The sequence below is a fragment of the Geotrypetes seraphini genome, chromosome 3 (assembly GCF_902459505.1).
Source record: "Geotrypetes seraphini chromosome 3, aGeoSer1.1, whole genome shotgun sequence".
NCBI classification, from domain to species: Eukaryota; Metazoa; Chordata; class Amphibia; order Gymnophiona; family Dermophiidae; genus Geotrypetes; species Geotrypetes seraphini.
Window position 1 is genome coordinate 276,284,168 of NC_047086.1, and position 25,730 is coordinate 276,309,897.

The 25,730-nt window shown below is 44.8% G+C and overlaps 1 protein-coding gene across 4 annotated transcripts in view; it reads left to right on the forward strand.

Moving 5' to 3' along the window:
- Positions 1 to 25,730, forward strand: part of BIRC6 (baculoviral IAP repeat containing 6) — a 1,530,571-nt gene that overhangs the window by 1,015,711 nt on the left and 489,130 nt on the right. For all 4 annotated transcript variants that reach the window (XM_033935681.1, XM_033935678.1, XM_033935679.1 and 1 more), the window contains 4 exons: positions 7,142 to 7,317; positions 9,860 to 9,956; positions 10,734 to 10,928; positions 11,893 to 12,093. In XM_033935681.1, coding sequence (XP_033791572.1) covers positions 7,142 to 7,317; positions 9,860 to 9,956; positions 10,734 to 10,928; positions 11,893 to 12,093 — 669 coding nt within the window. The remainder of the gene's footprint in view (positions 1 to 7,141; positions 7,318 to 9,859; positions 9,957 to 10,733; positions 10,929 to 11,892; positions 12,094 to 25,730) is intronic.

Genomic DNA, 25,730 nt, shown 5'->3' on the forward strand with positions numbered 1-25,730 from the left:
GCCAAAAAATGCAAGATCATGCACCTTGGCAGCAAAATTCCATGCAGGACTAACACCCTAAATGGTGAGATCCTAGCAAGAACTGTAGCAGAACGTGACTTGGGGGTGATCATTAGAGAAGACATGAAGACTGCCAATCAAGTGGAGAAAGCTTCATCCAGGGCTAGACAAATCATGGGCTGTATCCATAGAAGTTTCGTCAGCCATAAGCCCGAGGTCATAATGTCGTTGTACAGCTCCATAATGAGACCCCGTCTGGAATACTGTGTACAATTCTGGAAGCCGCATTATCAAAAAGATGTGCGGAGAGTTGAGTCGGTTTCATCGAATGGCCACCAGGATGGTCTCAGGTCTCAACGATCTCCCGTATGAGGAACGACTGGGTAAGTTGCAGCTGTACTCACTCAAGGAACGCAGAGAGAGGGGAGACATGATCGAGGCGTTTAAATATGTCACAGGCCGTATCAAGATGGAAGAGGATCTCTTTTTCCTTAAAGGACCCACGGCAACAAGAGGGCATCCATTGAAAATCAGGGGTGGAAAATTTCATGGCGACACCAGAAAATATTTCTTCACCGAAAGGGTGGTTGATTGCTGGAATAATCTTCCACAACAGGTAATTGAGGCCAGCAGCATGCCAGATTTTAAGAAAAGATGGGATTGGCATGTGGGATCTCTTCATGGAGGTAGTTAGGGGGTGGGCCATTAGTGTGGGCAGATTAGATGGGCCGTGGCCCTTTTCTGCCGTCATGTTCTATGTTTCTATGTTTCCTTCTTCCATATCTTCTCTTTCAGGACTCTTGGCACAGCTGTGGCTAGTGTGGACACTCCACAGGTGACGTCATCTTTGCCTTTTCCTATCATAGACCCGTTTAAGCCCTCCCCCTGGACCCAGGCCATCTACAGGCACACTAGTTATAGCCCTTCCCCTCTCAAATGTGGAAAGTGCATCACCTGCGTGAGAGCTATGCTGTCGCTATCACGCCTGATATTATGCAAAAATTCCCCCCCATAGAAGGGTTACCAGTGCTAGGATCGTGGATTCAGCTGGGACTATGTCCTTACCCAGAAGAGTAGCTGTCTAAGGTATTGGTTCTACATGGTGCTTCACTTGTTTCTGCAGCTCCACCATGAGTTTGATGAACTCTTGCAATACTGTGCATTGTTTTAGTTTCCGTTTTCCTTTTTTTTTTTTTTCATGCATGTATGAATTATAGGGATACTATTAAACAGTTTTGCATGGTGCCTCAGGCAAATGTACCAAGCTACTCTGGCCACCACTTGGCTTCACAGCCTTGGGAACCAGCCCCATGCTAGGGAAATAAAAATAAATGGGACCTACCATACGGCATGATGTGATCTCCCGACTACTCATGCAGGGATCCTTCCAATGCCAAACTTCTGCCTGTCCGCCAGCTGATGTTCTGGATGTGATCGATACCACTGAAACCTGCACCACGTCCTTCTAGTGTGCCTGTCTGACCATACGCCCCCCACGCCCGGTGCCTAATGACCTCCTTCCCTCCACTCTCTTTTCTTGAAAATCCCTCTCCACTACTACTACTAATTATTTCTATAGGGCTACCAGACGTACGCAGCACTGTACAAAGTCACAAAAGAAGCCAGTCCCTTCTCGAAAGAGCTTACAATCTAAACAGGCAAGACAGACAAACAGGATGACATGGATACAGCTAAGGGTAGTGGTTAATCTGCTGGCTGGGTTAGTGGTCAATTGGGATTAGAGTTATGGATTGAAGGCTATATCAAAAAGGTATGTTTTTAGTCTGCTTTTAAACAAGGTAAGGTAAGGTGCTTGGTGGACAAACTCGGGTAATTTATTCCAGGCATAGGAGGCAGCTAGATGAAAGGAACGAAGTCTGAAATTGGCAATGGAGGAGAAGGGTATAGCTAAGAGCGTCTTATCTGAGGAACAGAGTTCTCTGGGAGGTGTATAAGGAGAGAGAAGATAGATATTGAGAGGCAGCAGAATGAACACACTGGTAGGTCAGCAATAGGAGCTTGAACTTTATGCGAAGGCGGCTAGGGAGCCAGTGAAGTGATTCAAGGAGAGTGGTGACATGAGCCTATTTTTCTTATTTTTTTGTTCCTGATTGGCCCCTTTACCTTCCCCTCCCCTTCCCCACACTTAACCTTCCCCCCCCCCAAGCAATGGCCTCTACATATTTGTTGCCACTCTCCCCCCCCTCCCCGGTTTCTCAAGGGGAGCTGGTTCTTTCTTCACATACACCTCTATTTTACTGAAGTCCACACATTTGAAATCCAGGACTTTGAGTTTTGTGTGGTTGCCTTCTGCTTTAGTTGTTATATCAGACCAAACTATTTTATGATTAATACCTCTCAGATGGTGCTCACTCAGACATTAGAGACATTTTCCCCATTTGTGAGCACCAGATCAAGTATCGCTTTTTCCCTCATCGGTTCCATCATCCAGCAGATTGAAATTGCCTAGCAATAGTACCTCTCCTTTCTTCCCTAGCTTTTTGATATCTGCAACAAAATCTTTATCAATTTGCTGTGCTTGAGTCAGAGGTCTATAGATACTACCCACTTAGATAGAAGTTCCATCTTCTCTTTTCAAAGCTATCCATATTGCTGCTGCTTCTCCCCAGGACCCTTGCATTTCAGTCATTTGGATATCGGCACTATACAATTTTAATTCTTGTCAGTTCCTGAAAAATTAATTTACTTGATGCTCTACTTGAAAACCTTACACTTTTGGTTACATAGAAACATAGAAGATGACGGCAGAAAAGGGCTATAGTCCATCAAGTCTGCCCACCCTACTGACCCATCCTCTTAAGTCTATACCTAGCGACCGATATTCCAGTTCGACCCTCGTAGGGATCCCACATAGGTATCCCATATATTCTTAAAGTCCAGCACGCTGCTGGCCTCGATCACCTGCGCTGGAAGCTCATTCCAACGGTCAACCACTCTTTCTGTGAAGAAATACTTCCTGATGTCGCTATGAAATTTCCAGCCTCTGAGTTTGAGCGCATGCCCTCTAGTGGCAGAGGGTCCCCTGAGAAAGAAGATATCATCTTCCACCTCGATACGTCCCGTGATGTATTTAAATGTCTCAATCATGTCTCCTCTCTCCCTACGTTCTTCTAGAGTGTAGAGCTGTAGTTTGTTTAGTCTCTCCTCGTACGAGAGACCCTTTAGCCCCGAGATCCTCCTGGTGGCCATCCGTTGAACCGATTCGATTCTAAGCACATCTTTACGGTAATGTGGCCTCCAGAATTGTACACAGTATTCCAGATGAGGTCTCACCATGGTTCTGTACAATGGCATTATGACTTCAGGCTTCTTGCTGACAAAGCTTCTACTGATACATCCCATCATCTGCCTTGCTTTAGATGAAGCCTTCTCCACTTGATTGGCAGTTTTCATGTCTGCACTGATGATTACTCCTAGGTCTCGTTCCGCCGAAGTACAAGTTAAAGTTTCTCCATTCAAGGTGTAATTTCTGCATGGATTACCGCTACCGAGGTGCATAACCTTACATTTCCCAGCGTTAAAGCCCAACTGCCAGGTCGAGGACCATCTTTCCAATGTAAGCAGGTCCTGTGCCATACTATCCTGTAAAGTACATTCCCTTACTATATTGCATAGTTTAGCGTCGTCGGCGAATAATGTTATTTTACCCTGAAGCCCCTGAGTCAGATCCCCTATGAATATGTTGAAAAGGAGTGGGCCCAGGACTGAACCCTGCGGTACTCCGCTGGTCACCTCCGATGTTTTAGAGAGGGTACCGTTAACCATTACCCTTTGAAGTCTTCCACTTAGCCAATCATTGACCCAAGTAGTTAGTGTTTCTCCTAACCCCATCGATTTCATTTTGCTCAACAGCCTGCGGTGTGGGACGCTATCAAATGCTTTACTGAAATCCAGGTACATGATGTCCATAGACTCTCCCAAGTCTAGCTTCCTTGTCACCCAGTCAAAGAAGCTGATGAGATTAGATTGGCAGGACCTACCCCCGGTGAATCCATGTTGATTGGGATCCCGTAGATTTCCCTCAGACAGGATCGTGTCTAATTTGCGTTTAATTAAAGTTTCCATGAGTTTACACACTATTGATGTGAGACTCACCGGCCTGTAATTCGCAGCCTCTGCCCTGCAACCCTTTTTGTGTAGAGGAATGACGTTGGCTGTTTTCCAGTCCAAGGGTACTCTCCCCGTGCTTAGGGAGAGATTGAAGAGTGCAGCTAGCGGTATCGCCAGGACATCGCACAACTCCTTGAGCACTCTTGGGTGCAGATTGTCTGGTCCCATGGCTTTATTTACCTTTAGTCTTGACAGTTCACTGTAAACTTTACCTGGTGTGAACTCAAAATTCTGAAATGGGTCGTTCGCACTTGACTTAGCCTCTAAATGAGGACCGTGTCCTGGTGCCTCGCAAGTGAAGACAGAGCAGAAGTATTCGTTCAGTAGTTCGGCTTTATCTGAATCTGCTTCCACGTAATTCCCATCCGGTTTGCTAAGGCGTACTATCCCGTCTGTGTTCTTTTTCCTATCACTAATATACCTGAAGAAGGATTTGTCCCCCTTCTTAATGTTCTTTGCTAGAGTTTCTTCCACACGAAGTTTGGCCTCCCTAATTGCTGTTTTGACCGCTGTAGATCTGATCCTATATTCCATGATGGCTTCTCTTGTTTCCGTACGCTTGTAGGAAAGAAATGCTTTTTTCTTCTCCTTAACAAGGTGTGAGATCTCTGCGGTGAACCATTGGGGTTTGTTGTTTCTTTGTCGTTTATTTACTGATTTTATGAAGCGGCTAGTTGCTTCATGTATGGTTGATTTCAGTGTTAACCACTTAGCTTCTACATCATCGGTCTCCACTTGGTCCTGCAGCGTCCGATGGATGAAATCTCCCATGCGTGCGAAGTCTGTGCCGCGGAAATGGAGTACCTTTGTTTTCGTGTTTGATCTAGGGAAGCATTTCCTAAGGTTGAACCATACTATGTTGTGGTCAATGGAGGCTAGCGTATCTCCTACTGAGACCTCTGAAACGCTTTCCCCGTTGGTGAGTACCAGGTCGAGGATCGCCTGGGCCCTAGTGGGCTCCATCACCATTTGTTTGAGACGGGCTCCCTTTATGGAGTTTAATAACCTCCTACTAGCGCTGGTTGTCGCTGAAAGTGTGACCCAGTCTGTATCAGGCATATTGAAGTCCCCAAGTAGTACAGTGTCTCCCCTTAGAGTGATATTCTCAATGTCTTCAATTAGGTCTGTGTCCATGTCATCCAGTTGTCTAGGGGGTCTGTATACCACACCAAGATACAGGCACTTTTCTCTGCCTCTTGCCAGGTTTACCCAGAGGGATTCCCCTGTGTATTTGACATCTGTAATCCTGGTGGTTTTGATGTCCTCTTTAATATATAATGCTACCCCCCACCTAACTTGCCCTCTCTGTCCCGACGAAGTAAGTTGTAACCCGGTATAGCCATATCCCACCCATGAGAGGTTTTCTCTGAAATTTTGTAATACATTTTCTATTTAATTTCACTTAAACCACTTGAAGCTTCCATAATAGCTGACTTGTGCTAAGTCACATGTGTCAAACACAAGGCCCGTGGGCCGAATCCAGTCTGCCTGGTTTTTATATGAGGCCCGTGGCAACGCTTCCAAACGTCCCCTTTTCACAGCCCAAGCATGTCTTCTCTCCCACGCTGTCCTGATGTCGCCGTCAAGCTGGAAAGTCTGTCAGCCTCGGCAGTGATTCGGCGGTGTTGTCCGTGGCTCCCCTTCTCTGCTTTCCATCTACTGTGGTCCACCCAGGCAGAAACAGGAAGTTGTGCATCATTGGAGACAGACCGTGGCAGGCAAAAAGCAGGAGGGAGAGCCACGACATTGCTGAATTGTCAAGGACGGCAGATTTTTCGGCTTGGCGGTGACATCAGACCGGCGCAGGAGGGAACACATGCTGGGCTGTGAGGAGAGAGGGACCGGCACTGGAGGGAAAGACATGCTGGGCTGTGGAGAGACATGAAAAGAGAGAGAGGTTGGACCTGGGGTGATGTTGGAGGAAGAAGGAAAAAGATACTTGAAGGGAGAACCGTTGGGAAGAGAAAGGGAGAAATGGTGGGCCTGGGGGGAGGAAGGGAGGCAGGCAGACAGGGGGAGAGATGGGATGGGGGACAGTTGGGAAGAGAAAGGGAGAGGAGTTGGATCTGGAGATGGAAGGGAGGAAGAAATGTTAGGCCTGGGGATGGAAAGGAGAGAGAGATGCAGCATCTTTTTTTTCCTTCCATCTCACTGTTCAGCATCAAGGGGGAGGGAAGAAGAACAACAACAGAAAAGAGACGGAGCAAAATGTTGGACCAAGAGAAGAGAGGAGGAGAGATAGAAGGGAATAGGAGGCTGGGAAAAGAGTGAGATGGGAAATGGGAGAGCTATAGAATAAGAGAAGATGGAAAATTGATAGGTAGTTGAAAATTTAAAAAGGAGAAGGATGAGAAAGAGGGTGAGATTTGAGTGGACAGAGGCAGAAAAAAAAGGAGAAAAGTTGAAAGGGAAAAATCAATATGTTGGAGACAGGGACTGGAGCAAGAGAGAAGAGGAGGAAAAAAATGGACAGCAGACACTGGAAAGAGAATTAGAAGATAGACAAAATCATAAAGAGAAACTGGAACCAAAAGCAAAATGACCAGACAACAAAAGGTAGAAAATTTTATTTTCTATTTTGTGATTACAATATGACAGATTTGAAATGTGTATCCTGTCAGAGCTGGTGTTAGACCGCAAGCATGAACTAGGACCTAAAAGAGAAGAAAGGTCTTTTTTACTTATTTTGTATGTAACACATAGCCGGCATGGGTTTGGAAAGGTTGTATCCCTGTACTTCTACTAAGACTAACCCCCTCCTTTGCTGGCACGTAGCGTGGGTTTTGGCGGCGACGGTGATTGATCCAATGCTCATAGAAGTCCTGTGAGCGTCGGAGCAGTAGCCGGCACTGGGTCTCACGCTGTTCATTAATAAAGAAGGGGGTAAGTATCTTTATAAAAAATGTGGCTTAGCCTTTATGTTAGATTTCGGCCCCTTATGTGATTTGAGTTTGACACTCCTAGTCTAAGTGTAGCATATATTTAATACACTTCTCTATCTTTGCCTTAGGTGCAAGTGGTTTACACCTGACTAAGCATGAAAATTTTCATGGTGGATTAGATGCCATTTCAGTTGGGGATGGGTTATTCACTATATTGACCACACTCAGTAAAAAAGCTTCCACGGTACAGGTGATGCTTCAACCCATTCTTACTTACATGGCCTGTGGATATATGGGAAGGCAGGTAAGTTGAATTTTATTATCTAATGTGTTTTTTCTTATTGGTTGTCTGTAGGAGACAATGCATCACTCATAAATGTAAATGTGTTTTTATAAAAATGTATATATCTCTCAAAGAACAAACAGGATAAGATACATATATGGGTGTTATCAGTTGGAGCCTGAGTCTGCGAGGTGCATCCCAAATCTCTTATACATAAAACAGAGGTGTCAAAGTCGTTCCTCGAGGGCCGCAATCCAGCCGTATTTTCCCAATGAATTTGCATGAGCTCTATTAGCATACATTGAAAGCAGTAAATGCAAATAGATCTCATGCATATTCATTGGGGAAATCCTGAAAACCCGACTGTACTGAGGACCGACTTTGGCATACCGAATTTTCAAGAATGGTTCTTTTTATTACATAGAGCTTTTTGGACCCCAGTTCGTTTACAAAAGTTGGATAGCTCTAAATCTAATAGATGCTGGCACTGTAATCTAGAAGTGGGGACATTGGATCATCTAATTTTTTATTGCCCCTGCATTAGGAATTTTTGGAATTCAATTTGGTCTCAAATAAATTGCTTATTGGAAAATCATGTGGAAATATTATATGATACTGTTCTGTTCGGTATGTCTATGAGGAAAGAAAGTCAATTATCAGCACATAACAATAAACTTTTGATGATAATGACGGGTGTTGCTATGCAACATATTATTAACAACTGGAAAAATTATAGTAATCTCAATTATACGTTTTGGTGGAATTCCCTGTGTCATATTTACAAGATGGAAAGAGCAATTGCAATACAGAAAGGAAGTTATAAAAAATTTTAAAGATATGGAGACCGATGGTTGATTTTTGTAGTAAATAGGCATCATTTTTCTTTGATAATATACATAGGGGGTGGGGGGATTGGAAGATAAGATGTAGCGAAATTGAAATTTTGAAGGAATATGATAGTTTTAATGATTGTATAGAAAGATGGGAGGGGAGGGTTTTTAATTAATTTACATATTAAGAATATAATGTATGATGTTCAAGTGTTACATGATAGTATTTCATGTTGTTCTTTTTGTGCACTTGATGTAAGTTTGAAAAAGAATAAAGAAATTTAAAAAAAAAAAAAGAATTGAGTACCTCACATGTTTATGGGCTCCCACACTAATACCATTATGTGGGTCTGCCTTAATTTATATTCTATGGAGCCCAAAGATGGATTTCTCCATGGTGAGATTATTTTAATTTAACATATTTTGTGGTTTACTGGTTTGGCAACTGAACATTTCCACTAGTATGGTCTTTTAGGCACATTTAGAAACATTCTTCATTTTTGCCTTGGCTGCTGTGTACATCAGTATCTATACATCAAACAGCATAGGTTGAGATATATTTGCCATTGAGGCTGTTTTATTCGAAGGACAAGCAAGAGAGGATGTTATCACTAGTACTGCCCGATTTCCGATTCGAATCAGGTGAATCTATTCGAATCGATTTGGTTTTTTAAAAAATTGGCCTTGCCGATTCAGTTACCAACCCACCCCCCTTAAGCAGGAGCGGCAGCGCTGAATCTTGCTGTCTTGCCGCTGCTGCTTTAGGGGGCGAGGGGGAGAGTCAGTTGGGAAGTGCTACTTTGGCCCTTTGCAGTGTCCTCTGGCTTCCCTACTCTTACCTAAAGATAATCGGCAGAAGAATTCAGGAAGACAAATACTATAAGGGAACAGGGTGGGGGGAGGTGTTTTTAAATTTTCATTCTCCAGGCATAAATCCATGTTTATTGTAGAACTACCTGCATGGCCCTTTTTTCAGTAGGTAGATCTTTGGTATTTCTGCAGCAAGATTTAGAAAATTCTGTAGCAATTCAATAGCACATTTGCATACAGTTTTTACATATTTTATGAGGGGTGGGAGGGAGTCCAGTAAGGTGCCTCTTTCATCTGAGGAATAGTAATAGGTTTTTCCAATGGGGGAGCGCCTATTTGGTACATTTCCTTGTTTGGAAAGTAGGGAGCACATTGGATCAGATGATTAACGGGGACCGAGCTCGTGGGGACGGGATGGGGATAAGCTCACGGGGACTGGGCAGAGATGGGAACAAATTTTTTCACGGTGTCATTCTCTATGATGAATAAACAGTGCTGTTATAAAATTTTGAAAAGAATGAGCTGGAAATGCTTTAATTGATCATTTTTATGAAAACATGCCCCAGAGCTATAATGCGGGGACATCTGCTCAACTCTCTAGCATCACATGACCCCCCAGAAACTTTTCAGTTGATCCTTGTAGCATAACTCTTTAAGAAACTGGGGACGGAGAAAGGTAAATCTCATAGTCTCTAAGCTACTTTTCAATGAGGTTTTATGCATCATTGAAGGCTGCTTTTTTATTTTTTGCATTATTCTGACATATTTAATAAGAGAAGAATTGCTTTGGTTGGAAAATGCAGAATGAAGGTAAAAAGTTGATAAGAGTGAAAATGGTTACTTCATTTTTTTTGTGCACTTTTAAATTGAACATGTGCTTTTCTTGATTCCCTTAATTATTAACATTTGTTCTTTGCTCCAAGGGCTCTCTCTCCACATGCCAATTATCGGAACCTTTATTGTGGTTCATTTTGAGAGTGTTAGACACCAGTGAAGCATTGAAAGCGTTCCATGATATGGGTAAGGAAAAAGTTTCATATGATTACGGATTGGCATTTGTCAGAAATGTGACATAGAGCCTAGTAACTGGGATACTTTTTACCTGTATCCCTGAATTTGTTTGATTTCATTAGTATCACTCTCCCTTGGCCTCAACTCACTCACTTGAATTTGAGTTGAAAATATTTTTTGTTGTTCTATTCCAGTGGTCTCAAACTCTTTGTAGGGACACATTTTGGATTTGTAGGTACTTGGAGGGCCTCAGAAAAAAAGTTAATGTCTTATTAAAGAAATGACAATTTTGCATGAGTTAAAAGTCTTTATAGTTTATAAATCTTTCCTTTTGGCTAAGTCTTAATAATAATATTGTAATTTATAGCTAAACAGACATATGATCAAGAAACTGTTTTATTTTACTTTTGTGATTATGATAAACATACCGAGGGCCTCAAAATAGTACCTAGCGGGCCGCATGTGACCCCCGGGCCGCGAGTTTGAGACCACTTCTCTAATTAAATGCTATTATAGGACATGGCATCTTTCTGTTGTTATACTGTTGTGTTTAAGCCATGTTTAGTTACATTTTCCATTAATCTTAAGAAGGTTAATATCTGTGAAAGATTTTCAGTAGAATTCTTACAACTGCTCTCTCATCAAATGTAAATTATAGTCAGACAAGGGTTATTTTGTCCCTACATAAATAGAAATAACAGCATACAGAAACTCAGCAAAGTGATAAGAAAAATTCTTTTTTGTTTTCATATTCTCTCAAAAGTTCCTAATTTTTGTTTTAATTAGGTGGGGTTCAGCTTATTTGCAATAATATGGTAACCAGCACACGAGCTATTGTAAATACCGCAAGAAGCATGGTGTCCACAATCATGAAGTTTCTTGACTCTGGGCCCAGCAAGACAGCTGATAGCAGTTTGAAAACCAGAGTTCTGACTTCTGAGCCAGATAACACAGAAGGCATCCACAACTTTGCACCACTAGGTATGAATCTTTTGTTCTTATGCTTAAGAGTATAGTCTTTATTTCCCAGTTGATTTATGTCACTCAAATGTGGAAACTCCATCCAAGCAATAAATAAATCAAGCTATATTAAGTGCTGCATTCTGTTATTTTACTGTAGTACTCTAAAGATACAGAATTTGGAAGGAATAAGAGTTGCAGTAATCATTGATTTTATTTGTTGTAATATCCATATATTTTCTGGCCAAGATGAGTTATGATTAGTGTCTCATAAAATCATTGGTGGATTGGAATGGCTAATTACACTTCTCCCTCCTTATTCGCTGTGATAGGGGATTAACAGAACCGCAAATACAGAAAAACTGCAAATATCTTTTTCATATGTTGTTCTCTGTTTTCTATTAAAATCCATCGTGAATATGGTGAAACTGCGAATAACATGATTGGAGACTTGACCTGTTCCTGAAGAAGAGGCAAAACACGATGAAGAAAATGCTGGGAATCAGCGATTTCTCTGTAAACGCTTGGAATTAACGATTTCTCTATGCAAGCTGATGTAATTTGTGAGGAGAAGCCAGCAAGCTAAAAACCGCGAATAATTGAAACCACGATTGCTGAAACTGTGAATTCAGAGGGAGAAGTGTACCAAAAGATGTTGTAAAAGCAGGTAGCATAGCTGGTTTTAGGAAAGATTTGGATAAGTTGCTGGAGAAAAAGTCCATAAAGCATTGTTAACAAAATATACCTAGAGGCAAGTCATTGCTTATCTCTTTGGGTAAGTAGCATGGAATTCATCTATTGTTTGGAATCCTGACAGGTAATTGGAACTAGAATTGGCCACTGCTTGAAACAAAATACTGGACTTGATGGACCTTTGACCTGACCCAGTGTGGCAATTCTTATGTTATTTTGGACTGTTAAACTTTATGCTTGAAGCCCAATTAGTATTGCTTTCTATTTCTAAAAACAAAAAAATGCATTCCAGGTACAATCACATCTAGCAGCCCAACTGCTCAACCTGCCGAAGTACTATTGCAAGCAACTCCACCCCACAGAAGAGCTAGATCGGCTGCATGGTCATACATCTTTCTACCAGAGGAGGCCTGGTGTGACCTCACTGTTCACCTTCCTGCTGCAGTGTTACTGAAAGAAATCCACATCCAGCCTCATCTTGCATCTCTTGCCAGTGAGTACACTTTTCTTGGGAAAGTGTTGTTCAGATAAATATAGTTTGGTAATAAGGAAGAAATATCAGTGGCTTGCTTTGTGTATAGTGGTGACTTTTAATTAAGATAATAAAAGTATATTAATGGACCTCGGGTCTGACCCAGTGGAGGCATTGCTTATGAAAGTTTTATTTTAAACTAAACATTTTTTATCTTACATCTTATCTGTGGAAATTGTTTTCTGGTTCTTGTATGGTTTCATAGATTACCTGTTTATTCCTTGGGCTTCATAAATGGTTTTGTTTCTATGTTTACACACTTGCCCATGTATTGTTGTCTCTTAAAATGAATATTTGGTGTTTGTTTTACAGATGCTCTTATAATTTTTCAAACTACAATAAAAATTATTTGAAATGAAAAAAGATAATAAAAGTATGACATGACATTCTGCTCACAAATGTAGTGGAATTAGAAAAGGTACAGAGAAGGGCGAGGAAAGGATAAAAGCCCAGATTCTCAAAATTTTAACGCCGTCACTAAACTGTTTTCTGGCGGTTACGCAGTTTAGCGGCAGATTATCAAAAGGGATTATCTCTGTCTTTAGCAAGATTTCTAGAAGTCTCCAACACTGACATGTAAATGGGCTCTTCAACATTGAAATGAGCCCTCTGGTGGATTCTTAAAAAATGCCTAGCCAGTTTCAGAAAGCGGCATCGGCTTTTGGTGACAAAAATAAGCGACTTGTCCAGGGTGCTGGTCAGTGTCAGGGGCTGCTAGAAAGCCCCTGTGTTCTCCACTGCATCACAACGCCCATTCTCTCCGCTGCATCACAACCCCCTTCCCTGCAGAAGCGGCAGTGACCCCCCCACCCCCCGAACAAAGGCGGTGACCTCCCCCCTGGAAAAAAGGTGGTGACCTCCCCCCCAGGAACAACAGGAACCCCCCCCCCCCCCGCAGTGGGAGAGATGCCCACTCTCCCCTGCAGGCCAGTGACCCCCTACCCGCCTTCCCCATCTCTGCCGTCCCCGCACCCTTACCTCAAATATATAACCCGGAGGGGCATGGACTCCCTCCTCCCAGCTGCCTGCGTCATCTAAAATGGGCCTTCCCTTCCCTGGTGCATCTTGGGATGAACTCTGGAGGGGCAAGAGGCTCTGATTGGCCCAGGTTGTTTAAGGTCCCTCCTATGAGAGGGCCCTTAAACAACTTGGACCAATCAGAGCCTCAGATCCCTCCCTGGATGACCCGGGAAGGGTCCTAAGGCTCTGATTAACCTGGATGCCCCATAGGAGGGGCCTTAGGTGTCCGGGTCAGTCAGAGCCTTAGGACCCTTTCCGGTGCATCTAGGGAGAAGGACCTGATGCTCTTATTGGCCAAAGTTGTTTAAGGCCCCTCCAATAGGAAGGGCCTTATACAACCTGGGCCAATCAGAGCCTCAGGCCCCTCCCCATCCCAAGATACACCGGAGAGGGGAAGGCCCATTTTAGATGCTGCAGGCAGCTGGGAGGAGGGAGTCCGCATCCCTCCGGGTTATCTATTTGAGATAATGGGGAGGGGGTGGCGGAGATGGGGGGAGGGGGGTCACTGACCAGCAGGAGAGAGTGGGCATTTCTCCCTCTGCAGGGGGAGGAGTCAGTTTGCGTCACAGCAAAGATTATAGGGCCGTGGGAGAGTGTGGGCATCTTCCACTACAGAGGGTGGGATTGTTGGATTTTGTGTGTGAGGGGGGTTCTTTGACAGTGTTTTTTCTGCGCATGTGCCCATTGCTATCGCCAGTGATGGGCACATGCAAATTTAGCAAATCTTCGCTTCTGTCCGCCAACTTCATTTGCATGTGTGATTTTTTTTTTTTTTGAGAATGTCTAGCTTTTTTAGATTCGCTATCAAAATGACTGCGTTAGTGGACCGTCACTTTTTAACGCGGGTTTTTGAGAACCCTGGCCAAAGTGACTAGGACTCTTGGAGAAGAGAGGTCTATAAAATACTGTTAGAGGTTGTTAGAGGTCTATAAAATACTGAGTGGAGTGGAAAGGGTAGATGTGAATCGCTTTACTCTTTCCAAAAATATTAGCACTATGGTGCATGCGATGAAGCTACTAAGTAGTAGATTTAAACAGACCAGAGAAAATATTTCTTCACATAACATGTAATTAAACTCTGGAGTTTTTTGCCAGAGAATGTGGTGAAATCAGTTAGAAATGTTGTTTGTTGTTTGAAATCAGTTAGCTTAGCAGGGTTCAAAAAAGGTTTGGACAATTTCCTAAAAGAGAAGTCCATAGGCCATTATTGAGATGGCCTGGAGAAATCCACTACTTATTCCTAGGATAAGCAGCATAAAATCTGTTTTACTACTTGGGATCTACTTAGGTTCTTGGGATCTGGGCTGACTTCAGGATACTGGTCGTGACTGACCAAAGAGTTAGCCCCAGTATGGCAATTCTTGTATTCTTAATCTTCATCTCCTAGGATGTGTTTTGAAAATTAACAAGTAGGGAAAACATGTGGAGCATGGATCATGCAGTTCTCTGTGCATGGGCATAATTAAGGGGGCAATGCCCTCTCCTAAAGTGCCTCAGGCTGGTACTAGAAAGGGGAAGGCCTCTTAGTTTGTGACTGTGGTGTGTGTGTGTATGAGTATCTTTGTTGGTTCTTTGTGTCTCTGAGCAGGTGCGAAGAGCAAGGAAGGAAGCGGGAAATTTGAAAGGTACTCTGCTAACTGCTATGTTACAGTATTATATGCTGCAGTGGCTGGATTTGATTCTCCACTGAAAATGCATTGGGCTATCAACTGGGGGTTTTATTTCTCTAGAACCTCCAGTTTGAGCTGAACCTTTTTGAACTTGATGTTATTCAATTTTTCCACCTTAATAAATTTTGTTCTATTCTATTAAATTTTGGGAGAACTATTTTGCCCTTAAGCAGACATTTTTAACCTTATATATATATATATATATATATATATATATATATTCCAACATTTGAAAAGAATTTAAATAATCCATTCTTTTTTTATTGACAATGTAATGTTTACAGTAGTGTCTTTTTTCCCTTTGTTTTACTTGTTTTGTTGTTTTTCTTGTTAATGACTGTGTGAAAACTTTATAGTAGTAGAGGATGAAGGAAATAATGCCACTTTATTGCTTCATTAGAGAAGTAAATAAAGGACTGTAATGTTCACAGTCCTATTTTACCAGTCATTCTGTTACGTCCCTTCCTGATTCTATATGCTAGGTGTTCAATCCCAACCCGCAATCCACATACCATTTCAATTTCTGCAAGAAATCCGTGTAGAAGACTTTTGAATTGCTCTGCTTCTTTTTCTTTTGCTTAAAAGTTCATTTTTTTGGTGGCTTCAATGGCTTGAAACCTCTTTCCGGTGGTCCCCTGTTGGAGGAAAGGATGCAGTCTTGTGGAGCTGGACTGCTGCTTCATGGAGAAACTTTGATGAATCTGTGGAGCCAGCCTGCCATATGCTACCATTCTTGGACTCAGGATCCATTCCCCTGGGAGTTTGCTTGCCCACTGACCTTATCAAGGGGTTTAAGCGCAGGCTGTATGCATCTGGAATGAAACTCCCTGGGTTTCAGGGTACAGACTGCATTTCCCACCCCTGATCCATCCGGGTGGTGAGGATCCGTGGGGGCAAAGGTTACAGTCAGTGTCTGGCTGACTGGTAGTCCATGGATCTTCAAGTCTGGTCATTTTGGAGCTGACAGGCTGGCACATCAGAAACTGTGAGTACCCCTCTGTGGGAACTTCGGGAGTGGCTTGTTAAAACATTTAAAAAATTGTTTTTCACAGTTTCTGAGGGTAAGGTTCAGGTCCCCTGCCACCCCAGATCCCAAATCACTATTTTTTATTTTTGCTGTTTGTGACACAAATTCATTGGTGGGGGCCATCTTGGATTTTAATTGATCTTTTTTTTAAATTTTTATTTCTTCCTCAAAACCCCTCATTTTGCTTAAAAAATCATTTGGGATGGACTCCCCAGCCCCTAAACTGTCAAATGTGTTCCTTGACTGTGCCGGATTGATGCCGGATCTGTGACCATATTCTGCATGCTGCAGCACACTTGGAGAGGGGGGCGGCAGCTTTAGGCTTCACCTCCTTCAGAGCCGGGGAGCTGGTCTGTGTCCACGATTTCAGGGATATATCTTGCCCACAGGCCATTCTGAAGTTTGGCGCCAAAAACCTGTGTTCTGAGTCTGGGGACTCTTGACGCGGTACAAGTGCTTCAGTAGGGCCCTGCAGTACTCAGTGTGAAATTTCACCAGACTTTTTTTTGGGGCTCCTCTGAAAATGTATTCTTTAGACCCAGCTCATTGAACATCCAGCGTTCACGTCTGTTGTTTCTAACCCAGTTGTGACAGTGGCAGAGGACCTTTTCAGGAGCCCTCTCATCTGGCTATGGCAGTGCTCGATTACATTATATAATTCAGATATTACAGGGACTAACAGAAGATTATTGAAGGTAAAAACCTAATCTTTCATACTGTGTCCTTTCTAGAAGTATGTTTCACAATTTGTTATGCCAAGTGGCTGATATAACTGTCATGAACACATGCACCATATGTTTTCCAGATTTAAACCTAGTTTAAAAATAAACCTTTTGAGATTTCCTTTTAAAATCTGATCCTAATTGGTTAAGTGAGAGATTGGAGAAACTGGGCCTCTTCTCCCTTGAAAAGAGGAAACTGAGAGGGGACATGATAGAAACATTCAAAATACTTAGCCGATAAAGACAAATTGTTCACCCTCTCCAAGGTAGGGAGAATGAGAGGGCACTCTCTAAAGTTGAAAGGGCATAGATTCCGTACAAACGTAAGGAAGTTCTTCTTCACCCAGAGAGTGGTAGAAAACTGGAAATCTCTTCTGGAGTCTGTTATAGGGGAAAACACCCTCCAGGGATTCAAGACAAAGTTGGACAAGTTCCTGCTAAACTGGAACGTACGCAGGTGAGGCTGGACTCATTTAGAGCACTGGTCTTTGACCTGGGGGCCACCGCGTGAGCGGACTGCTGGGCACGATGGACCACTAGTCTGATCCAGCAGCGGCAGTTCTTATGTTCTTATGAACATGGCTGCTTTAACTCAACACAAGTTGTTTTCATATAGGCTTCCAAGAATTCTCACTCCTTTATGCTGACCCTTTGTTCTAATTCAGGTCCTTCTCTTCCTATTCAAATATCTTTTGTTTATATTAGATATTATCCCAGGACAAGCAGGCAGGTATTCTCACTAATGGGTGATGTGATCCAACGGAGCCCTGATGCGGACGCTTCTTTGAAGAAAACTCGAAGTTTCGAGTCGCCCGCACTGCGCATGCGCGAGTGCCTTCCCGCCCGATGCACCGGACGTGTCTCCTCAGTTCTTACTTTTTCGCGGAACCGAGAAGTTCGTCTTCGACTCTGCGCAAAGTTCCTTCGCTTGTGCCTTCTAAGTCCGCGTTTTTGATTTTAATTGATCATAATCGCTGATTTTCATCGTATTTTATTGCTTCTAAAAAAAAAAAAAATTTCTTCGTACCGTTCGACCGGGCAGGCCACGTGGCTGCAGCCCCGCGGCTTTGATCTTGCGGCGGAGCTTTTTCGGCCTATGTCTCGGCCTATCACCGGTTTTAAAAAATGTGACAAGTGCCAGTGCGCAATTTTGTTAACGGACCCTCATCGACACTGTGTTCGGTGTCTCGGGCCTGAACACATCCCGAAATCGTGCCGGCCTTGCTCCACACTCACCGCAAGTGCTTTCAAGCGCCGTTGCGTCCTGTGGGAATCGCTCTTCATGGAGTCCTCGACGGAGCCGTCGACCTTAAAGGGACCTGCATCTTTGACATCATCCGCAGCCCCACAGTCTTCCACCTCTGCGGCGCCGAGTCTCATCAAGCCTGCCTCGTTTGTCCCAGCTCAGACTCCAGTGCCTGCTGCGATGCCTTCCTCAACCTCCTCAGGTCAGGTAGCCCAGCAGCCCATTCCCCCAGTTGTGTTAAAAGTGCCCAAGGCCTCGAAGTCCAAGCACTCACACACTGCTCCGAGGGAACGCGAGGCCCGTGCAGGTGGTCCCATTTCAGATGCGGATCCATCCTTGCCGGCCTCGTTCCAGACCATGCTACAGAAGCACTTCATCGAGCTCTTTACCACAATGGGGCCTCAGCTTCTTTCCCAAATCCAGCCTGGGCACACGGAGGCCTCCCGCGAGGTCAAGCAGCCTCCAGTGCCTCAGTGGGGAACACACTCTCAACAGGAAGCAGAGTTTCTGCGAGTGTCTGGTCTGGCAACAATGCATGCATCGCAAGGAGCAGAGTCTTTGCCCATGCCACCTTTGGAACCGATACACTCGATGCAAGGAGCAGAGTCTTTGTGAGTGCCTCCGTTGGAGCCGATTCATTCAATGCAAGCAGCAGAGTCTTTGCGAATGCCTCCATTGGAACCGATCACCCCGACGGGGTTCGAGCCTCTACGGCAGCAACCCCTGCTTCGATCGACCGCTTCCAGCCCCATCCACTACCTGGGGGCCTCAACAAAGCCTGCCTCACCCCGTCCATCGAGGCCAACCTCCCGACACCAATCGAGACATTCATCCAGGCACACCTCGCCTCGACGGAAACAGGCATACCTGGACTATTCACTTCCACCGATGCCAGAACTCGAGGACACAATGGGATCTTTCTCACCATCTCGATCCCTGTCCCCAGCGGACCCGGAAGCCTCAACCTCATCAAGCCCATCACGGAGCCAGGCAACGGCAGACCAACTGTCCTTCTCCTCGTTTCTCCGACAGATGGCTGAGGACATGGACATACCATTGGACACGTGTTCCAAATTCTCAAAGGAATACCTGGAGACTATGCGCCTCCCTCAACCACCCGCTGAGTCCCTTAAGCTTCCGTTGCACAAGCTTCTGGACCAGACTTTCGCTCGATGCCTCGAGACACCTTATTCCATCCCTGCTGTCCCGAGTAAACTGGATACCAGGTACCGCACGGTCCATCGCAAAGGGTTCGACAGCTCTCAACTCTCTCACCAATCCCTGTTGGTGGAGTCATCATTGAAGCGATCCCATCCCTCCCAGGTCTACGCCGCTGTCCCTCCTAGCAGAAAAGGGAAAACCATGGACCGATTCGGCAGGAGAGTGTATCAGAACTCCATGATGGCCTCGAGAGTTCTGAACTACAACTTCCACTTCACAACATACTTGGAGTTCCTCCTATCGGTATTCCAGAAGTTTATGCCCTACGTGGACACGAGGGCACACTTCGAGTACCAAGAAGCGCTGGCCTCGCTATCCCAGCTCCGGGTACAGTTGATGCAATCCTTGTACGACGCCTTCGAGCTCGCGGCTCGGGCAACAGCGTGCTCAGTGGCCATGCGCCGGCTGGCATGGCTGAGGACCATCGACATGGATCCCAACCTCCAGGACAGGCTCGCAAACGTTCCCTGCATTGGCACCAACCTTTTCGACGAATCCATCGAGGCGGTGACCAAGAAACTATCGGACCATGAACAATCCTTCCAGTCCATCCTACGTCTGAAGCCCAGGCCTGCTCCTCCTCGCCAGCCTCGCCCGCCGTTGGTATACCAGTGGCGCTACCCTCCAAAACAGGCTCCCCCCGGCAGACAGCCTGTGAAGAGACAGCACCCGCAGAAACACCAGCATAAGCCTCAGCCACCGGCTGCACCTAAGGCACCCCAGCCCTTTTGACTGTCTCAAAGAGGACATTTCCTCCATCGTCCTCCCTTTCTCAGTAAATCTACCCATCGGAAGCTGCCTCCTTCACTTCTACCACTGATGGACGACTATCACCACAGACCTCTGGGTTCTCTCCATCATAAAAGAAGGATACTCCCTTCAGTTCCACCAAGCTCCTCCGGAGCACCCTCCAAGAGAGTATCCTTCCAACTTGACCCAGACCGCCCTTCTTCTTCAGGAAGCTCAGGCCTTGTTACAGCTGGGGGCTGTCAAACCGGTCCCCCAGTACCAACAGAACAAGGGATTCTACTCCCGCTACTTCCTTGTTCCAAAGAAGACGGGCGACCTGCGACCCATCTTGGACCTCAGGGTACTCAACAAATATCTGGTCAAAGAAAAGTTTTGCATGCTGACCCTGGCATCACTGTACTCCCTCCTCGAGCAGAACGGCTGGTTATGCTCACTGGATCTCAAGGAGGCCTACACTCACATTCCAATTCATCCAGCCTCCCGTCAATACCTCAGATTCAGGGTGGGACACCTTCACTTCCAATACCGAGTGCTACCCTTCGGCCTGTCCTCGTCACCCAGAGTCTTCACCAAATGCCTGGTTGTGGTGGCTGCAGCACTCAGGAGTCACAGCCTCCAGGTGTTTCCTTACCTGGACGATTGGCTCATCAAGGATTCCACATCTCAGGGAGCCGCTCTTGCGATCCAGAAGACAATTTGGTTACTGCAACATCTGGGATTCGAGATCAACTTCCCCAAATCCCACCTACAACCGTCCCAGACTCTTCCCTTCATTGGAGCGATTCTGGATACTGCCCAAATCAGAGCGTTCCTACCGCCCCCACGCAGGGACGCCCTCCTTCATCTCTGCCACTCAGTGTCCTCTCGCACGTCCATCTCAACGAGACAAATGATGGTCCTTCTAGGCCACATGGCCTCTACATTTCACGTGATTCCGCTTGCCAGACTTCACCTCAGGATTCCCCAATGGACCCTGGCATTCCAGTGGTTCCAGACGTCCGACCCTCTGACACACCCCATCCGGGTCACTCCTGCTCTACAACAGTCTCTTCGCTGGTGGATGCTCTCCAATCTATCCAGAGGCTTGTTATTCCACACCCCCCACCACCAGAAAGTCCTCACGACCGACTCGTCGACTTATGCCTGGGGTCCCATCTGGACGGCCTCCGCACCCAGGGTTACTGGACCAGCATGGACCGCCAGTGCCACATCAATCTGCTGGAACTCAGGGTGATCTTCAACGCTCTCCAGACCTTTCAACATCTCCTTCGCGACCAGGTTGTCCTCATTCGCACAGACAACCAGGTCGCCATGTACTACGTGAACAAGCAGGGAGGCACGGGATCGGCCTCCCTCTGCCAGGAAGCTCTGAAGGTGTGGGTTTGGGCGACTCGCAACAACACCTTCCTCAGAGTGGTCTTCTTTAACTTCACGAGTGGACCCTCAACTCCACGCCCCTGCATCATATGTTCTCTCTGTGGGGAACGCCTCAGATAGACCTCTTTGCAGCCCCCCACAACTTCAAACTGCCTCACTTCTGCTCCAGGATCTACACCCCTCAGCGCCTCGAGGCAGATGCATTCCTCCTGGACTAGACGAATCGTTTTCTATATGCGTTTCCTCCATTTTCTCTCATCCAAAAGACTCTAGTCAAGCTGAAGTCAGACCATGCCACCATGATCCTGATTGCCCCACGGTGGCCTAGACAACCCTGGTACTCCCTTCTACTTCAACTCAGCAGCAGGGAGCCATACCTTCTACCAGTCTTTCCATCTCTGCTTACACAGCATCAAGGATCTCTGCTTCACCCCAACCTGCAGTCTCTACACCTGACAGCTTGGTTCCTCTCAACGTAACCCCTCTCCAGTTTTCTTAACCTGTGAGAGATGTCCTGGAAGCTTCAAGGAAGCCCGCTACTAGACAATGCTACCACCAAAAGTGGACTAGATTTTCTGCTTGGTGTTCTTCTCTTCATCATGAGCCACAACACTTCTCCTTGTCTTCAGTTTTGGATTATCTTTTGCACCTTTTTCATTCTGGTCTCAAGTCTACATCGATACGAGTCCATCTTAGTGTAATTGCTGCTTTCCATCAGCCTCTTCAAGGGAAACTTCTCTATCTCATCCGGTGGTTTCCAGATTCATGAAAGGACTCTTCCATGTCAATCCTCCCCTCAAACCGCCTCTGGTGGTTTGGGACCGTGGTTCTTTCTCAGCTTATGAAACCTCCATTTGAACCTCTCCACAAAGCTCACCTGAAGTATCTCACTTGGAAAGTGGTATTCCTCATTGGCCTCACTTCTGCCCTAAGAGTCAGTGAGCTACAAGCCTTGATTACGGACCCGCCTTTTACAGTATTCCAACATGACAAGGTGGTTCTCCGCACACACCCGAAATTCCTTCCTAAGGTTGTCTCAGAATTTCATCTCAACCAATCCATCGTCCTGCCAGTGTTCTTTCTGAAGCCACACTCTCACCCTGGAAAATCTGCTCTTCATACTCTGGACTGTAAGCGTGCTTTGGCTTTCTTCCTAGAACGCACCAAACCTCACAGATCTGCTCCTCAACTTTTCATCTTCTTCGATCCAAACAAGTTGGGATGCCCCGTTTCCAAGCGCACCATCTCCAACTGGATGGCGGCTTGCATCTCATTCTGCTATGCCGAGGCTGGATTGCCCCTTGACAGAAAAATCACAGCCCACAAGGTCAGAGCGATGGCAGCTTCTGTAGCCTTCCTCAGATCAACACCGATTGTGGAGATTTGTAAAGCTGCCACTTGGTCCTCGGTTCATACCTTCACCTCACACTATTGTCTGGATACCTTCTCCAGACAGGATGGACAGTTTGGCCAAACAGTACTACAAAATTTATTCTCCTAAGTTGCTAACTCTCCCACCATCCCATTCTGGTTAGCTTGGAGGTCACCCATTAGTGAGAATAACTGCCTGTTTGTCCTGGGATAAAGCAATGTTACTTACCGTAACAGTTGTTATCCAGGGACAGCAGGCAACTATTCTCACGTCCCACTCACCTCCCCTGGGTTGACTTCTCTGCTAGCTAGCCGAACTGAGGAGACACGCCCGGTGCATCGGGTGGGAAGGCACTCGCGCATGCGCGGTGCGGGTGACTCGAAACTTTGAGTTTTCTTCAAAGAAGCGTCCGCATCGGGGCTCCGTTGGATCACGTCACCCATTAGTGAGAATAGCTGCCTGCTGTCCCTGGATAACAACTGTTACGGTAAGTAACATTGCTATGCTTGCTTCTTGAAGTTTATAGTCCATTGTGTGTCTTTTGAAACATTGCATACACCTGGTACCACTATACAAAAAGTAATAATAGCAAAAATCCCAATGCTAGGACCATGGTAATATGTGCAGACATGCTTCTGACTTACTAAAAATACCTCCACTAACCACTGTATAATAATTATATGAAATAGAGGGTACAATATTACAAGTATATCAATATTAAAAAATATACTAGATTTAAATCCCTTCTCTTCAGAATCACAGGTCTTTGGAACGACCTTACTACCCCGCTGCGGAACCTGGGCTCCTTCCAATTATTCCACAAGCAACTGAAAACCTGGCTTTTCACTAAAATGTAATTCTATCCCCCCTTACTCTTCTCTTCTATATATAAGTTTATGTAAACCTTTTTTTTCCCTTCTCTTCCTATATTTTAAGTTCTTGTAAACCGTGCTGAGCTCCACATCCATGGAGATGATGTGGTATATAAACTTAAGGTTTAGTTTAGATTTGTATCCTGATTTAACGACACTGTTATACAGTGGTTAGTGGAAGTGTTTTTAGTAAGTCTAAATAATTTAAACTACCGTCTGTGAATTGAATTAAGTTTGTAGACATGCTTCGGTCTGCAGGCTGTGTTAAAATGTGATTTATTGAAATTTTATAAAAGGTCATCTATGTGTAATGATCAGAAAAGTGCCTATTTTATGCTTACAATAATCTCCAGTAATGGACAGATATACAGTATATCTCCTCTGAAGGTATAAATGTGGGCATTTTCTTTATGCGTGCACATGTATATTATATGAAATATGCTTGTTTATCGGCAGCTTCACTTTTGATCTGCCCAGACTATGCCTCAGGAACATCTGCATGAATAAGTATTCCCAATCTTATTGATGTGCAGTTTTATAAGAGGCCTTTTCTGCATGTATTAATATGCTTTGTGTGTGTAAAATGCTCCATAAAACTACCCTTATAGCAAAGTTACTTATTAGTAACAGGTGTTATTCAAGGACAGCAGGCAAATATTCTCACATGTGGGTGATATCCTCCATGGAGCCCGGTACGGACAGTCTAAAAGTGCACTGTCACTTTTTTAAAAATCTAATTCTGAAGACTACCCATACCACTCATGTGCGAGTGCCTTCCCACCTGACACTAGCTCACGGCTCCTTCAATTCAGTAACAAAGCTAAGAAGCCAACCGGGGGAGGTGGGAGGGTTGTGAGAATATCTGCCTGCTCCCTGCTGTCCTTTGGGTAACACCTGTTACAGGTAAGTAACTTACCATACTGTACAATTTCTTATATCCCAGGACAAGCAGACAGAATATTCTCACATGTTGTACTTCCTAGCTGCCAGGATCATGCCTTTGAGAAGAAAGTTGGAGGGAAGTGGCTTCTAATTAGCGAATAAATTCTGTAAAACTCCTTGACCAAACTGGCTATCTTGTCTGGAATGATTCTCCAAACAGTAATAGGGATGTGAAGGTATGCACTGAGGGCTAGGTGGCTGCTTTATTGATGTCCCAATGGGAGTGGAACTTAAATGGGCTACTGAAGTGACCATTGCTTGAATTTTATGTGCAGTGACACAACCCTATAGCATTAGCCCAGCCTGAGCATAACAAAAGGAGATATAATCCACCAGCCATGTGGAGATTGTTCTCCAAGTCTTTTTGGATTGAATGACAGGAAAAGCTGAGTGGAAATCATGTGAGGTTTAGTTCGATCCAAGTAAGAAGCAAGAGCACATTTACAGTCCAATATGTGGAGTGCCACTTCCCCAAAATGTCAATGTGGTTCTGAAAAGAAGACAGGGAAAACCATAGACTGCTTCAGATGAAATTCTGAGATGACTTTCGGGAGGCATTTAGGATGAGTATGAAGAATCGCCACCTTATGGTAAAATGTTGTATAAGGTAGATCTGATTAAGTGCTTTTGAAGTTCACTGACGACTCTTGCAGATGAAAGAGCTATGAGGAAAACTACTTTCCAGGTAAGATGTTTGAGAGAAGACGTCAAGATTAGTTCAAATGGAGGCTTCATAAAGAATGGAAAATATGGTGTTACGATCCCAAGCAAAAGGAGGAGGTTTGATAGATGACCCAGTATGATACAGACTTTAATGAACCTGGAAACCAAAGCGCTAATGGCACTGAGATGAACGCTGATTGAAGTAGTTTAAAGACCAGAGTTAGAAAGATAGTCCAAAACCGATAGGAGAGGCAAGAAACTGGATCTAGCAAATAGAGATTACACCAGAATGTGAAATGTATCCACTTGAAATGATAGCAACATTGTGTGAAAGGTTTTCCAGAAGCCTCTATTTTCTGGGAGAGAGATACCATGCTATGAGTGTCAATGAATGTAGACTGGAATGTAGGAGAGAGCCTTCATTCTGCGTCAGCAATGTTGGAAAGATTTTAAGTGTGATGGGTTCCTTTCTGCTGAGTTGTAGGAGGAGAGGGAGCCATTTTTTATATGGCCACTGAGATGCTATGAGGATCATGGTGGCATGTTCCTGGTGAAGTTTGAGTAGAGTCTTCCCTAGTAAAGGAATTGGTGAGAAAGCATAATGGAATTTATCCTGCCCATTTGAGGAGAAAGGCATCTAATTCCAGACAATCAGGAGTGTAGAGTCTGGAACAAAAGAGTAGAAATTTGTGATTGTAGGGGGAAGCAAAGAGATC